This window comes from Agelaius phoeniceus, chromosome 33 (genome assembly GCF_051311805.1).
Source record: "Agelaius phoeniceus isolate bAgePho1 chromosome 33, bAgePho1.hap1, whole genome shotgun sequence".
NCBI lineage: Eukaryota > Metazoa > Chordata > Aves > Passeriformes > Icteridae > Agelaius > Agelaius phoeniceus.
The window spans coordinates 2,709,293-2,721,633 of record NC_135297.1 but is presented as its reverse complement, the minus strand read 5'-3'; the positions used below and the strand labels follow the sequence as shown (position 1 = coordinate 2,721,633).

General features: G+C 51.1%; 1 protein-coding gene and 1 long non-coding RNA gene across 2 annotated transcripts; both read right to left on the bottom strand.

Moving 5' to 3' along the window:
- Positions 1–3,590: 3,590 nt before the first annotated feature.
- LOC143696357 (uncharacterized) lies at positions 3,591–4,547 on the bottom strand. The gene is made up of 2 exons (XR_013185756.1): positions 3,990–4,547; positions 3,591–3,704 (listed from the first exon to the last, which is right to left on the bottom strand). It is a non-coding gene; the product is annotated as an uncharacterized LOC143696357 (long non-coding RNA).
- A 130-nt stretch (positions 4,548–4,677) lies between these two features.
- Positions 4,678–9,135, bottom strand: LOC129131886 (serine/threonine-protein kinase pim-1-like). The gene is given in 8 exon segments (XM_077192456.1): positions 4,678–5,103; positions 5,105–5,229; positions 5,496–5,672; positions 5,900–6,269; positions 6,499–6,549; positions 6,636–6,770; positions 7,084–7,213; positions 9,131–9,135. Coding segments are annotated over 8 exon segments (1,419 nt in total).
- Between the last annotated feature and the right edge of the window lie 3,206 nt (positions 9,136–12,341).

Genomic DNA, 12,341 nt, shown 5'->3' with positions numbered 1-12,341 from the left:
GCACACGATGATTTAAGTACTGCTTCATTCTGTGTGACTCCAGGCTTTGAGAAAGAGTAATCCCACTTGGCATTTGGACTCCCTTTGGTCTCAGGAATTATGGATCCAGAGTAACTTGTTAGAAGCTTGTGAAAAAATGCCCTGAAGTTTACAGCAGAGCTGAAGTGTACAGAAGGATGAGAATTCAATGAATAATTCAATGAATACTAAGTTTGAAAAGCATATCCAGTTATCCTACTGGCTATGTCCAGCTACTATCCACTGTTACAGTAGAGTGCACAATATCACCAGGAAAATTGTGAATGTCATCTTCAGACCGATCTATTAACACATTTTGGTTTTGATCCAAGTTACTTTCTACAAATTACCAAGCTGTTTTTCCTTTTTGAGGCTCTTGCTTTTTTTGTGTTAAGTATTTACATGTATAACACAGGTGGCTCCTCTGTCTTGGTTTGGAAAGACAGGTGTTTGCTAAGGAAGGCAGGAGCCTTTCTTGAAATGGAAAAATGTAAATCCCTTCCTTCTGAATTGTCATAAATTTTAAATTAAGGGGGGCTCTCAGGTAAAAATATGGGAGCAGGAATAACAGTTCTTTATTAGGGAAGAAAATAAAAAGATAAAATAAACAATGCAGTAACCCAAAACAGCACTGACAGAGTCAGAATACAACCTGACACCCTGTGGGTCAGGGTGTTGGTAGCAGTCCAATTGGAATTGTGGCTGCAGCCCTCCTGGAGTGTCAGGTGTGGTTCTCTTGGAGCAGGGATCCTGTAGAAAGGTGTAGTCTTCCTCTGAAGATCCAGTGGAAGAGGCAGCTGCTGTTCTTCTGGGAAATCCAGAGGAGAAGCTGTGCTGGTGTTCCAGAATTTCAAGATTATATTTGGGTAGGAATGCTTGGCTCCTCCCTCTGGGCGGAGCATCTCCCAATGGGATGCTGTAGTTCTTATCAGCCATGCAGTGACATTCAATAGCCCATTATCAGCAGATGTCTCCCCTGGAGGGAGGATTGGCTGTGGAAGAGATAAGGAAAACTGCCCAATTAACAGAAGACAACTGGCATACAGGTGGCAAATAGAATCCATGCTGCTTGGCAATCTAGTATATCCTGAATCTGATCAAGGAACCGAAAAGGAGCTTTTAGATTTTCTAAGCTGAGGTCTGTTTTGCCTGTTTCTGAAGCTGCAGTCCAAGAGCAGTGACAGAAAGGTTGCTGCTCTGGGAGCATGCTTCTAGCTTGAATTTAGGCCTGAAGGCATTGTACCAATTTACAGCTCTTACAAGAGCTCTGTCACTGCACAGAATTTCCATAGGCATTACAACACAAAGAACTCCCTTTCCCCCCACAAGCTCTTGATGCAGCTTTCTGTCCCACCCTGGTTATGTCCTCAGTGAGGGGCCTTTCTGCAAAAGGAGAAGGATACTCTTTAGCATAATTGTGTTTTCTGTGGAGTGTTTTATCATAGTCTATTAATATTCCCTTTTCCTCAGTTCCATAGCTGCTTACTCCTTTCTAACTCATTGATTTTAATAAACCAACTAAGCATGCTGCTGTATTCTATTCTACTCTCCCTGTATTCTTTTCTACTCCCCCTATGGAGGAAAAAAAATTGCCCATAAAACCTATATGCAACAACTGCCTCAATCCAATGAAATGCAAGAGGAAACAAATGCCCAAAGAGCAGAAATCCCCAAACATGTCACATCCAGTCACGGAGAAGCTGATGGGACAGAGCCATGTGGCTGGAGTATGTGTATTGCACTCTGTATTGTTAATTGACTGATGCTGAGTATTTCAGCAGGAAACTTCCAGGGCTCCCAGGACTGTCCTGGTGGCTGTGATCCCAAATTACTCATCAGTAGCAAGTGAACAAGAACAGCCTCTAGGAACAAGGGCATTGCTGAGGCTCTTGCTTGCTGTGGCGGCAGGGTGGCCGTGGTAAGGGTGCCACAACCTTCCTGAAGAGCCTCCTAAGAAGGACAGCTCAGGGGCACAGGCACATCCTCCTCCCAGACCAGCGTGTGATGTTCAGCTTCCTTCTTCAGGTGACACGGAGAAAAAAGGCTGGAGCTCTGCATGGCATTCCACAGACAAGAAGCCTTTATTAAGAGCAGGGCACTCTGCATAGGGAGCCAGGGACAGAAACTCTCAGAACCAGGGAAAAACGGGATTCTATAGGGAAGGCAAGGAGCGGGACAAAACTGGTAACCAATGTGATAAGGGCTCAGGGGCAGAACACAAAGGGAAGGACCAATGAGTACTGGGGGATCAACATAAAGTTGCAAAGGCAGCTGGGGGTCATATTTGCTCGCCCTGACTACAAAGTCAGTGGGTCAGGAGTTGGCCCTCCAGGGGAGCACAGCGAGCTCTTCTCTAGCTGGATCTCTGGCCCCCACAACTCCCCCTTCTTTATTTAATAAAAAATCTTCTCCTAGAGACCTTGCAAGTAATTTCTTAGAGCAGCTGAACATATATAAGAAAATAACAACATTTAAAAGGACCCAAAAAATATTTCTTAGGAGATCTTGGGATCTCTAGCTGGTCAGAGTGACCCTGATATACGTTAGAAAGTCTCTTTTCCCAGCCCAGCGCTCAAAGAAGGAGTCAGAGCTCTTCTGCTCTTGGTCTCAAGGTTGTTTATTGTATCTTATCAATAAAATTCTTTCTCCTGTCCTGACGAGGTCCACTCAGCAAGACAGTCAGAGGCATTCTGCCTGCCCCGAGGTGGTGTTATCTTTTTATACTAAAAACTACATGTGTGATATTTACAATTATTTTCCAATACCTATCACCTATGTTAGACAGTGAGCTTCTACTCTAGACCAATCTAAAAGTGCCAACATCACAGCAGAGGATGGAGGCCAAGAAGAAGAAGGAGAAAGGCTGGACACGCCCCAATTGCTCCACCTTGCCCCCTGAATCCCCATTCTAGAAACCCCAAAAATCTATTTTTCATCCCCTGATAAATTCACTATCATTCTACTTAAACTTTCATGGCTCGCAATTCTTCATTTAAGGTTGGTAATCGTTTTATCCAAGGGCTAAATCAAAGGCACAGGGGTCTTGGGCTCTGTGCCAAGGTCTCTGAGCCCCCTGGACAGGGGCTCGAGTCCTCCAGGGCAGCCAGAGGAATTTCCTGGGTTCTGACAAGTAGCCCTGTTGCAGTCCCTGCATACAAGAGTTTACTTGATCACTTTGATGCCAGGGAGCACCAAGAACTTGAACCTTCCTGGAGTCCAGCCCTGCCTGCCTATCACGGAACAGAGGGAAAAGATGAAAAACCTGGGTGGTGGTTGAGCCAAATTGGCATTTTGCCATTTCTGATTTCCTCCCAGCTTTTGCAGCAGGGCGACAACCCCATGGCTGCAAAGCACTTCCTTTTGCAAGGCACATGCAGACCTCACTGGAAGGGGCTCTTGAAGGAGCTGCTGCAGTTGGCAACAGGAGCTGTTGTTGAATTCCTCACGTTGCTTAACCCCCCCTGCCAAATGCCATCAAGAGGCTGAGGAAGGACACAAAAAGATTACCCTGGAGAAAGGGAGGCCAAAAGCTTGGAAAAGGAGGAAAGAAACACTCTGATGATGACGATGACAAAAAAAAACCCAAACAAATTTATTTTGACAGCAAATGAACACCGGCCGCCCTCCAGCCCTCCCAGGCTGGCAGGCCGAGCGGTGCCGTTCCCATGGCATGAGGTGCTGGCAGCCTGCGGAGAGAAACCAGAGAGCCACGGTCAGTGGCAGCAGGCTCCTGTCCCCCTGTCCCGCCATGGCCTGTGCCCGGGCCAGGCTGCTGGCTCTGCTCAGAGCCCAAACCTCCCGACCCATTCTCTGTTTTTAGAGAAGGGCAGCGGGGCAGGCCACGTTCCACCTCCTCTGCTTAATCACGGCACAGCAACCTCCTCAGCAGCTGCAAGAGCGGGATGCCCGTGTGCCCGCTGCCGTCTGCCCGGAGCCCTTCTGCCAGCTGAGCTGTGGAGCCGGGTGCCCACCTCTGGAGAGCTGCTGCCAGGAGAGGAGCCGATCCCAAACCAGGTCCTCGTCCTTCTGGAAGGGGCTGTCCCTGCAGACCGTGGTCCCTGGGGCAGCGCTGGCACTGGACACGCTCCACGGACGCTGCAGGCGCTTCCCTGTCCGGTCTGGGCACCAGGTGTAATCCTCCTGGGAAAACAAAAGAACAATTGCATGAAAGTCAATTCAAAACAAGACCTGGAAACAAGAAAAAGCACAAAGCCTGTCACCGTTTCACAGGCCTGAGGAGGGTCTGACCACTCCATGTGAGAATTCAACCTGTCCAGGGGTGGGGAAAATCCCCACCTTTCCTGCCCGTAAACGCACCCCTTCCTCAAGGGCCTGCAGAGCAGACCAGCTGGGGCACGGCTCCAGAACCCGTCCCCCCCTCTGCCGCCCCCCATCCACATGGATGGATGCTTTTGTCAGGCTGGCTGCCCCCACCTCAGCCTGTGCCAGGCTGGCTGGCAGAAGCTGTCAGCAAGGCCAGGAGCCGGCTCCCCTTCCAGAATATCCGTCCCCTGTCCCACCAAAAAGCAGCTCGGCAGCCGGCAGAAAAATTAATATTCCCCAGCGCTGCCAAGCGGGGAACCTCCGGCACGTGGCCAGGCCGAGCCCTGCCGTGCCTGGAAGCACCAGCATCCCCCCGCCCCTGTGCCGGCTGGGGACTCACCTTGATTCCATCGGAGTGCAGAGCGTGTCCTTCAGGCAGGGACCGCAGCCAAAACCAATTGGCTCTGCCCCACCAGCGGCCAGCTCCAGGATGGTGTTCCCAGCTCCACGTCGTGCTCCAGAAGAACACGCCAGCTGTGCCTCGGCTTGCGGGGACATCACGATGCCATTGAGCTGCAGGGGGATGTTTCCTCTGTCCCAATCCGTGTCACCTTCACTGCACTGCCACCACTTCTCCAATAGGACGGGCAGCACGGAGCCGCTCCCTCCACAGCTCGTGGGGACCAGTGGAAGCAGCATCTCCTCGGCTGCGCTCTCTCCTCCGCGCCGCAGCCGCAGGGAAACGCTCCGAGGTTTTCTTCCAGTGCGACAAGACGCGTGCCGCTGCTGCTTGCTGGGCTCCTGGATCCTACTGTGCTCAGGGATGCATCTCTGCTGTCTCCTGGGCCAGGCAGGGCTCCTGCAGCCAAGAATGCTCAAAAAGGTCCTCCAAGCATGGCCTGTGTGTGGGGTCCATGGATAAACACCACCTGATGAGGTGCTGGCACTCTGCAGAGAGAAACCAGAAGGCTCCTGTCCATGCTCTCCCACATTCCACAGTGCCCAGGCAACACCAGGAGTGCTCAGAGCTGCACCCAAAAGCTTCCTATTGATCCTCTCTTGCGGAGGAAACCAGCACAGAGGCACAGGTGCCACCTCCTCCAGCTAAGGCCAGGAGATCCACCTCCTCACCAGCTGCAAGAGCAGGATGCTTATGTGCCAGCTGCCCCTCCCAAGCCCGTTCTTCCCCTCGTGCCTTGAAGGCGCATCCCCACCTTGAGACACCCGGGGCGGGAAGACGAGCTGGCCCCGGACGATGTCCTCGTTGGTGTGGAAAGGAAGGTGCCCGCAGACCAGCTCATAGAGCAGGATGCCCAGGGACCAGATAGTGGCTGGCTGGCCATGGTAGCAGCCAAAGAGGATCCACTCTGGTGGGCTGTACTCCGGCGTTCCTATGGGACAAAGGCGCAGCTCATCAGGCCCATGCTGCTCCCTCCTGCCCTCCTTGCCTCCCTCCCAGCCAGCTCCCATTCCACAACAGCCAGCCCCTGCCCTGCCAAAAAGCAACTTGGCTGCAGCTGGCTGAAGAAGGATTCCCCCTCCTTCCTTCCCCCCTCTTCCCCCTCTGCCAGCAAAGCGGGGAACTCAGCTGCCCGGCTGGGCCCCGGCTTGGGCTCACCTGACATCCGGGTGTAGATCGTGTCCTGGAGGATCGCGCCGCAGCCGAAGTCGATGAGCTTGGCCTCGCCCGTGGCCAGGTCGACGAGGACGTTCTCGGCCTTGATGTCGCGGTGCAGGACGCCGCGGCTGCTGCAGTGCCGCACGGCCTCCAGCACCTGGCGGAACAGCCCCCGCGCCACGGGCTCCGTCAGGAACCGCCGCTGGTGCAGGAAGTACCAGAGGTCCTGACAGCGCTGCGGACGCTCCATGACCAGCGCGAAGCCCTCGGGCACCTCGAACCAGTCCAGGAGCCGCACGACGCCGCGGAAGCCAGGCCGCGACACCATCCACAGCAGCGCCAGCTCCAGGGGCACAAGGGCGCCGTTGCGCTGCGGGGGGACCGCGATGCCGTCAGCGGGGCCGATGCTGCGCCGCGCCTCGGGCAGCCCCTGCCCGGCCCCGCCGCGGCTCGCCATGGCCCGGCCCGGGGCGCTGCGCGGCCCCCGCTCACTCCACGCTCGCTGCCCTCGCAGCGTTCCGGCTGCCGCCCTGCCGGGCCTCGCCTCAGCCCCGCCCGGCCCGCCCCGCCGGCTCCTCCCGCTGGCCCCGCTCACTCACCAGCCGCGCCCACTCCGAGATGCGCTCCCGGGACACTCGCTTGATGGCCACCTGCGAGCCAAGGCGAGCGGCGGGCTGAGCTCGTCGCCCGCCGCCCGCCGCCCGCTGCCGCCCTCCGAGCCGGCCCCGTCTCTTACCGGGGCGCCGTCGGCGAGCCGGGTCCCGGAGTAAACGCTGCCGCAGCCGCCGCTGCCCAGCAGCGGGCCCTGCCGGTAGAGCTGCTCCAGGGGAGGCTTCTCCGCCCGTGCGGGCGGCACCGCGCTCCCGCTCTTCTGCCCGGGGCACCCGCCCGCCCGGCGCGCTGCTGCTTGCCGAGCCGCCCCGGGCTGCGGCGGCTCGGGGCCGGCGGCCGAGCTGGCGAGCGGCGGGGCTCGGAGCGGGGAAGCTGCCGGCCACGCTCTCGGCCACGGGGCGGGAGCCGGGCGGCAGCGGAGCGGCTGCGGGCGGAACCGCGGCAGGGGCTTCGTTCGGGGCCGGGGCCTCGGCCGGGGCTGGGCCAGAGCCCGCGCCAGGCCGAGCCAAAAGACCACGATGCTCCGCCAGCACCAGAGCAAGCGGCTCTTCCAGCGGCGCCACAGCCGGTACGGAGAGAGCACGGCTGAGGCGGAACCACGGTGGGCCGGGCAGGGGCGGGCACGGGGCGGCCCCGCCAAGGGGCGCCTTGCGGGACGCGGCATCAGCCGGGCTGGGAGAGGCGGAACACGGACGGCACGGCCTGGCACGGGACGGGACGGGAATACAGTGAGTGGGAGGGAGAAGGGGATGCGAAGGGAGGGAAAAGTCGATCGGAAAATCGATTGAGAAAAGCGCTGCTGCTGCTGCTGCTGTTGCTGCTGCTGCTGCTGCTGCTGCTGCTGCTGCGGAGCCGCCGGAGCTCGCGGCCGTTCCTCCGTTGCCCCGCGAACCCAACGGAGGAGCCGCCGCGCGCCCCAAGGAACGAAAGAGAGAAACAAACAAATCACACCCCAAAGTCATTCCTATTAGAGAAGTAACCAAAGAAAACAGTGTAGCAATAAAGAAGAGTGTTGGCTTGTGGCTTCTTTCTTCTTTGCGTGAGACGCAACATTTCATGGGTGTGATAAACGAGTTCACTGGATTTAAGGATCATACAATTATTAATTTTTTATTATTATTATTATTATGCAAGCAAGAATAAGCAAAGTTCAGCGCTGGGCGGCCGGGAGTCTCCGCTCCTCTAGGCTCGCACCGTTCCTATCCCCAAGGTTCGCCTTTTATTGCCTTCTTCTCCCAGGTCCAGGGATGACGTGGTCTGTCTTTTGCGCTTGCTCGTTCAGTTGCTAGGGGGTCTTTTTCTGCCTTCTGGTGGTCGTGGGATGAAGGCCCCAAGTCTTCCTCTTTAACCGCTGAGTGAACTTTTCCTTATAAGGCATACCTGTACAGTGGAATTTTCAGAACACTATAGGATTCCTGCAAGCCTAAGCAATTCTTGTGAGTTTAAGGATTGTTGTTACAGCCTTCCTCTGTGACCTCTGGGTAAACTTTTCCTTATAAGGTATATCTTTACCATGGAATTCCCAAAGCACTATACGATTCCTGCAAGCCAAGCAACCATATGTGGCTGCGCATTTAAGAATCAAGCAGTTTTAGCTATTTAGTTATTGCTTTGATATTGTATAATTTTTTAGCTATTGATTTAATTAATGAACAAATGTATTGCTACTTATTACAATCCCCCATTTTTTTTACCAGTTTTGATCATTAAATCTTTTTAGTTCCTTCCTAGTGTGAAAAATGCATGTATTTTATGATTGCCTTTTCGCAAATATTAAAATGAATATTCTATGTGTTGTGTTAGAAAGTAATGCTGTATTAGTTTTCTTAAGTACTGTGTTAAATATAGTTTTAGGTTATAAAAATTGTTCAAATAGAAACGATGCTATGTAGGATACTTTTTTAAAAAGAAAGGACTCGCAGCGAGATAGCAGCCACAGGACACCTAAATCTTTCAGAGAAGAAGAATTTATGGCCCTCTTATCAGAAGAAACCAACTTCTTCCCGCCTCGAAGGCACTGTTAGGATTTGGAGGAAGAAGTTGACGATGACCAGACAGAATCCTGTATTTGAATGGAATTGATGCATCATGTATGAAGTGTATGAATATGCAACAGGCTATTGTTTTTAAGGGTTAATCCTTTGTTAACAGGGGTCCTTTTTGGGCTTGTGCTGCCCAGAAAAAGGTACCCGGACGTCCGTAACTCTTTGTCTTTATTGTCTCATATTGTCCTAATTCTGTTTTTTCAAATTATTATTACTCTAATTGTATTACTATTTTTATAACCATTTTATTACTATTAAACTTTTAAAATTTTGGAAACAAGTGATTGGCGTTTTTAACACTAGCAAGTGTTAACTGAGTTTCCTCATCAGTTAAGCTATGTGCACTAATTACAGATGCCAATTTCCTTAGCTTTTTCATCATATTCCAATTCATAATGAATAGAACTGCTGACAAAATAAAACCAAGCACAATCAGAATCAAAAGAACAACAATGGGATGGCATATACTGTTTAGGACACCTGTGGTAGTAGGAGCCCACCCGAACAGGGTATCCCACCACCTGTGCTCGCCATCTTGCTTTACCCTCTCTAGAACCCGGTGTATTTTTCCTACGTCATGATGAACAGTCATTAGGGTTTTCTGTCCGCTTTCCTTGATTTTCTCGAGGATTTGGATCAGGTCTTGATGGAGCATCAGTCGTCTCACTAGAGTGAAGTTCATCCCAATCGGGGTGGGCATTAGCTTGTGAAGCAGTGTGTAGTTGGATTGGAATAGGTGGTGAGAGGTGACTTTAGCTTCATAAGTGATATCACACCCTGTAATCTTAGTGAAGTTACAAGCACAGAAGTTGGAGTGATTCTTTGTATCCACCACAAAATCATCTACAAGCACAGAATCACAAATAGTTCTAAAAAAAGCACATCCATTGCCTATGGATGTAAGAACTGTTTTAGAAGTCTCATTAGGACGAATCTCAAAATGACAGATGTTTTGCTCCGTGTCTAAACAGATATCTTGAGCTATAATTACATTGCCTTCACAGATGAACCCCAGTTGTTCTCGGATAATACAAGATTCCAAATCAACAGTTTGCCATGTGTCATCAAACTGACGGGCCCATCCCCTATGTTCTATAGGATAGAGAACAGCTCCATCATGGTTTATTCCTAATGCAATAACAGGAAAAACTAGATGTACAGAGGCATTGTGTATGGTCAAGACAAAAGCAGTAGCTGAATTTGAAATAGCACGATAGGTAAAATTCACCAGTTTCCACCAGGACTGGAATTCTCTTTCAAAATCGTTGGCATTGTCCCAGATTATTTTCCGAATTTCTGTGGGGAAAGTGCCTTCCTCGCCTTCTCTTATAATTGAGGCAGAAACTGACTGCATCCACAATTGTGCTTGGATACAGCTGAGGGCTAAGGAAACATTATTTTGTGCAGCACTGAGTGCATCAATCACCAATTTGTGATTGTTCACATTTACTCTTTCCCACTTTGGCAAAATGTTTGACAGCATCCACTGGTGTGTCCCCAAGGCTAACAGAGATGACTTCAGTGGTTGCTGTAATTTGGACAGATCTCTAGTCGTAGCAGCCAATTTGTTCATTAGCACTTCCAAATCAATGCTATTCAGAATTCCCAATCCTGTGCCTAGAACACCGGTCACATCTCTAGGTTTCCTTGTTTTAAAAGAGCTGTGTTTCCAGAGCCAAATGGTTCAGCCTTCAAAGGATGTTTGTAAAAACGAAGAACAAGCTGGCTGGATGTCTGAAACATTGGTCTGCATCAGCAGTTCGACCAGTTTGAGAGACCATGCTGGATTGAATAATATTTGTTGTTGACCACTTTTCCTGATTATATAAGGTCCAATTTTGAAAACTTTTGGGGTGAGTATGACTGGTGGTGCAGGTGGAGTGGTGATATTGTGAGGTTCAGCAGTGGTAGAGTGTGTTTTAGTATCTATTATAAATTTAAAAGAAAGGCCCTGTGTATCTTTCGACCAGAGACAAACTACCTCTGCAGTGTGAGTTAATGTGAAGTTTTGCCAGCAGTCTCGTATTATTGGGTACGCACAATCTGCTATTTGTTTATCCTCCTGACCCATGGAAACACTGATTGCAATTGTGTTAGTATAGTCAGACCCATTAACCATTCAACATCCAATATTAATTTGTTCTCCCACTACTCCTTGAAGCTGCCAGGTTTTCTGCTTCTTCCGTTCGTGTCTAGCGTACTGTCATGCAGTACTAATGTTAGTAAACTTAAACCTCTGGTATTCCCCATAGATCCGGTAGTTTGCAAAAAGGCCTGAGACCAGTCAGGGGTCATGGTCCATTTATTTAGGGGGATCATGTTCTCTTTGTAAGGCTGATGAGGGTTTCCCCAGGCAGCCGGGAGGCTCAGGGTTATAATAATTAAGGGAGCTCGCCAAGCAGGGCAGGGTCCTAGCAACAAATTTCTTTCTCCTTTTGTACTCATATCTCTTTTACCTGGGGCTTTCCTGTGCTCCGTTCCTGTTCCTGTGCTCCGTTGCTCTCCCCCACTACTCCTCACCTCTCTGCCTCGCCTGCCAGCCCGGGTGCGTCGCTCTGCAGGGATCATTATCTTCTCGGCAGCAGGGGTAGGCTTCAGGGGGTGCATTATTTGGGCTTTCTCCTTAACTCCTGCCCCCACTCCTAAGGGCAGGCTGTCAGGCCTCCAGGCAAAGGGTCTCCTGCAAAGCATTTCTTTGATTTTACGACGGACTCTCTGCCGTCCCTAGTGAGCTTTACAGGGCCTGAGTCCAACACCTACTTGGGGTCTACTCTTTGCCTTTTATTCCCTTGCTCCTGCCTTCCTAGAATTTCGTCGTTCTTCCCTACGTTCTCTACGTTTTTGTTGTTTATAAACTCGGGAATAGCGGCGAACGTGGATTCCCTTCTTACACAAGGTAGTTAATATGACTGTCTGGTTTTGGCGTGTGATCCTCTGCAATTGGTGTTGGAATTCCCATGCCAGGGCCCAATCTCTTCTCTGTTCTAGATTTTCAACTAGTGACGCTGCTTCTCTGTCAGGGATCTCCCGCTCTCCAGGGATCCTTATAAATTCTCTTAAGGCTCTTAATGGATTTGCTCTTCTCCAATCCCAATCACAAGTAAGACACCATGCACTCCCCACCAAATGGAAAATCCACCATTTGTCTTTACAACCGCCACAAAAGATTTTTACCCACACCCGACAAGAAGATTCCTGACATTTAAGACACTCGGTGTAATTGAATAATTCTCGCCTCACTTCAGCCACTACTGAAAGGGCAAGTGTCAGTTCATTCCAGGTTTTCCACGGCAGAGGGCACTTGAACTCCTGTTCCAGTTCCTGTAGGGGTTTTCTTACCAAGAGTCTCAATCGGTATAGCTCTGTGTCCCCTAATTCAGTCATTCACGTTCCCAGCTGGCGCAGGTCCCTGTGCCTTCCAAAGGGTTGGCCGTAGATCTCCAGGGCGACTGGTCACCTCCCAGGGGGTGTCTGCAGTGATGGGTCCTTTCACTCGACTGGCATGTGTCCAGCCTTTTCCAGCAGTTGGGATGGCTGTTTCTGTGGTAAACAGGACAACATAGGGACCTTCCCATTGGGGTGTTAGGGATGTCTCTTTCCAAGTCTTAATTAGGAGCCTATCTCCGGGTTTAAGCTTATGCATTATTATATCCAAAGGGAGTCTTTGTCCCAATAGTCCTTTTCGTTTTAATTCCTCCCTCCATTTCATTAACTGTTGTATGTAACCCTGAATTTGACTATCTTGGATGCAAGGATGGTTCCCCGGGAGTTCTAAGTCGTAAGGC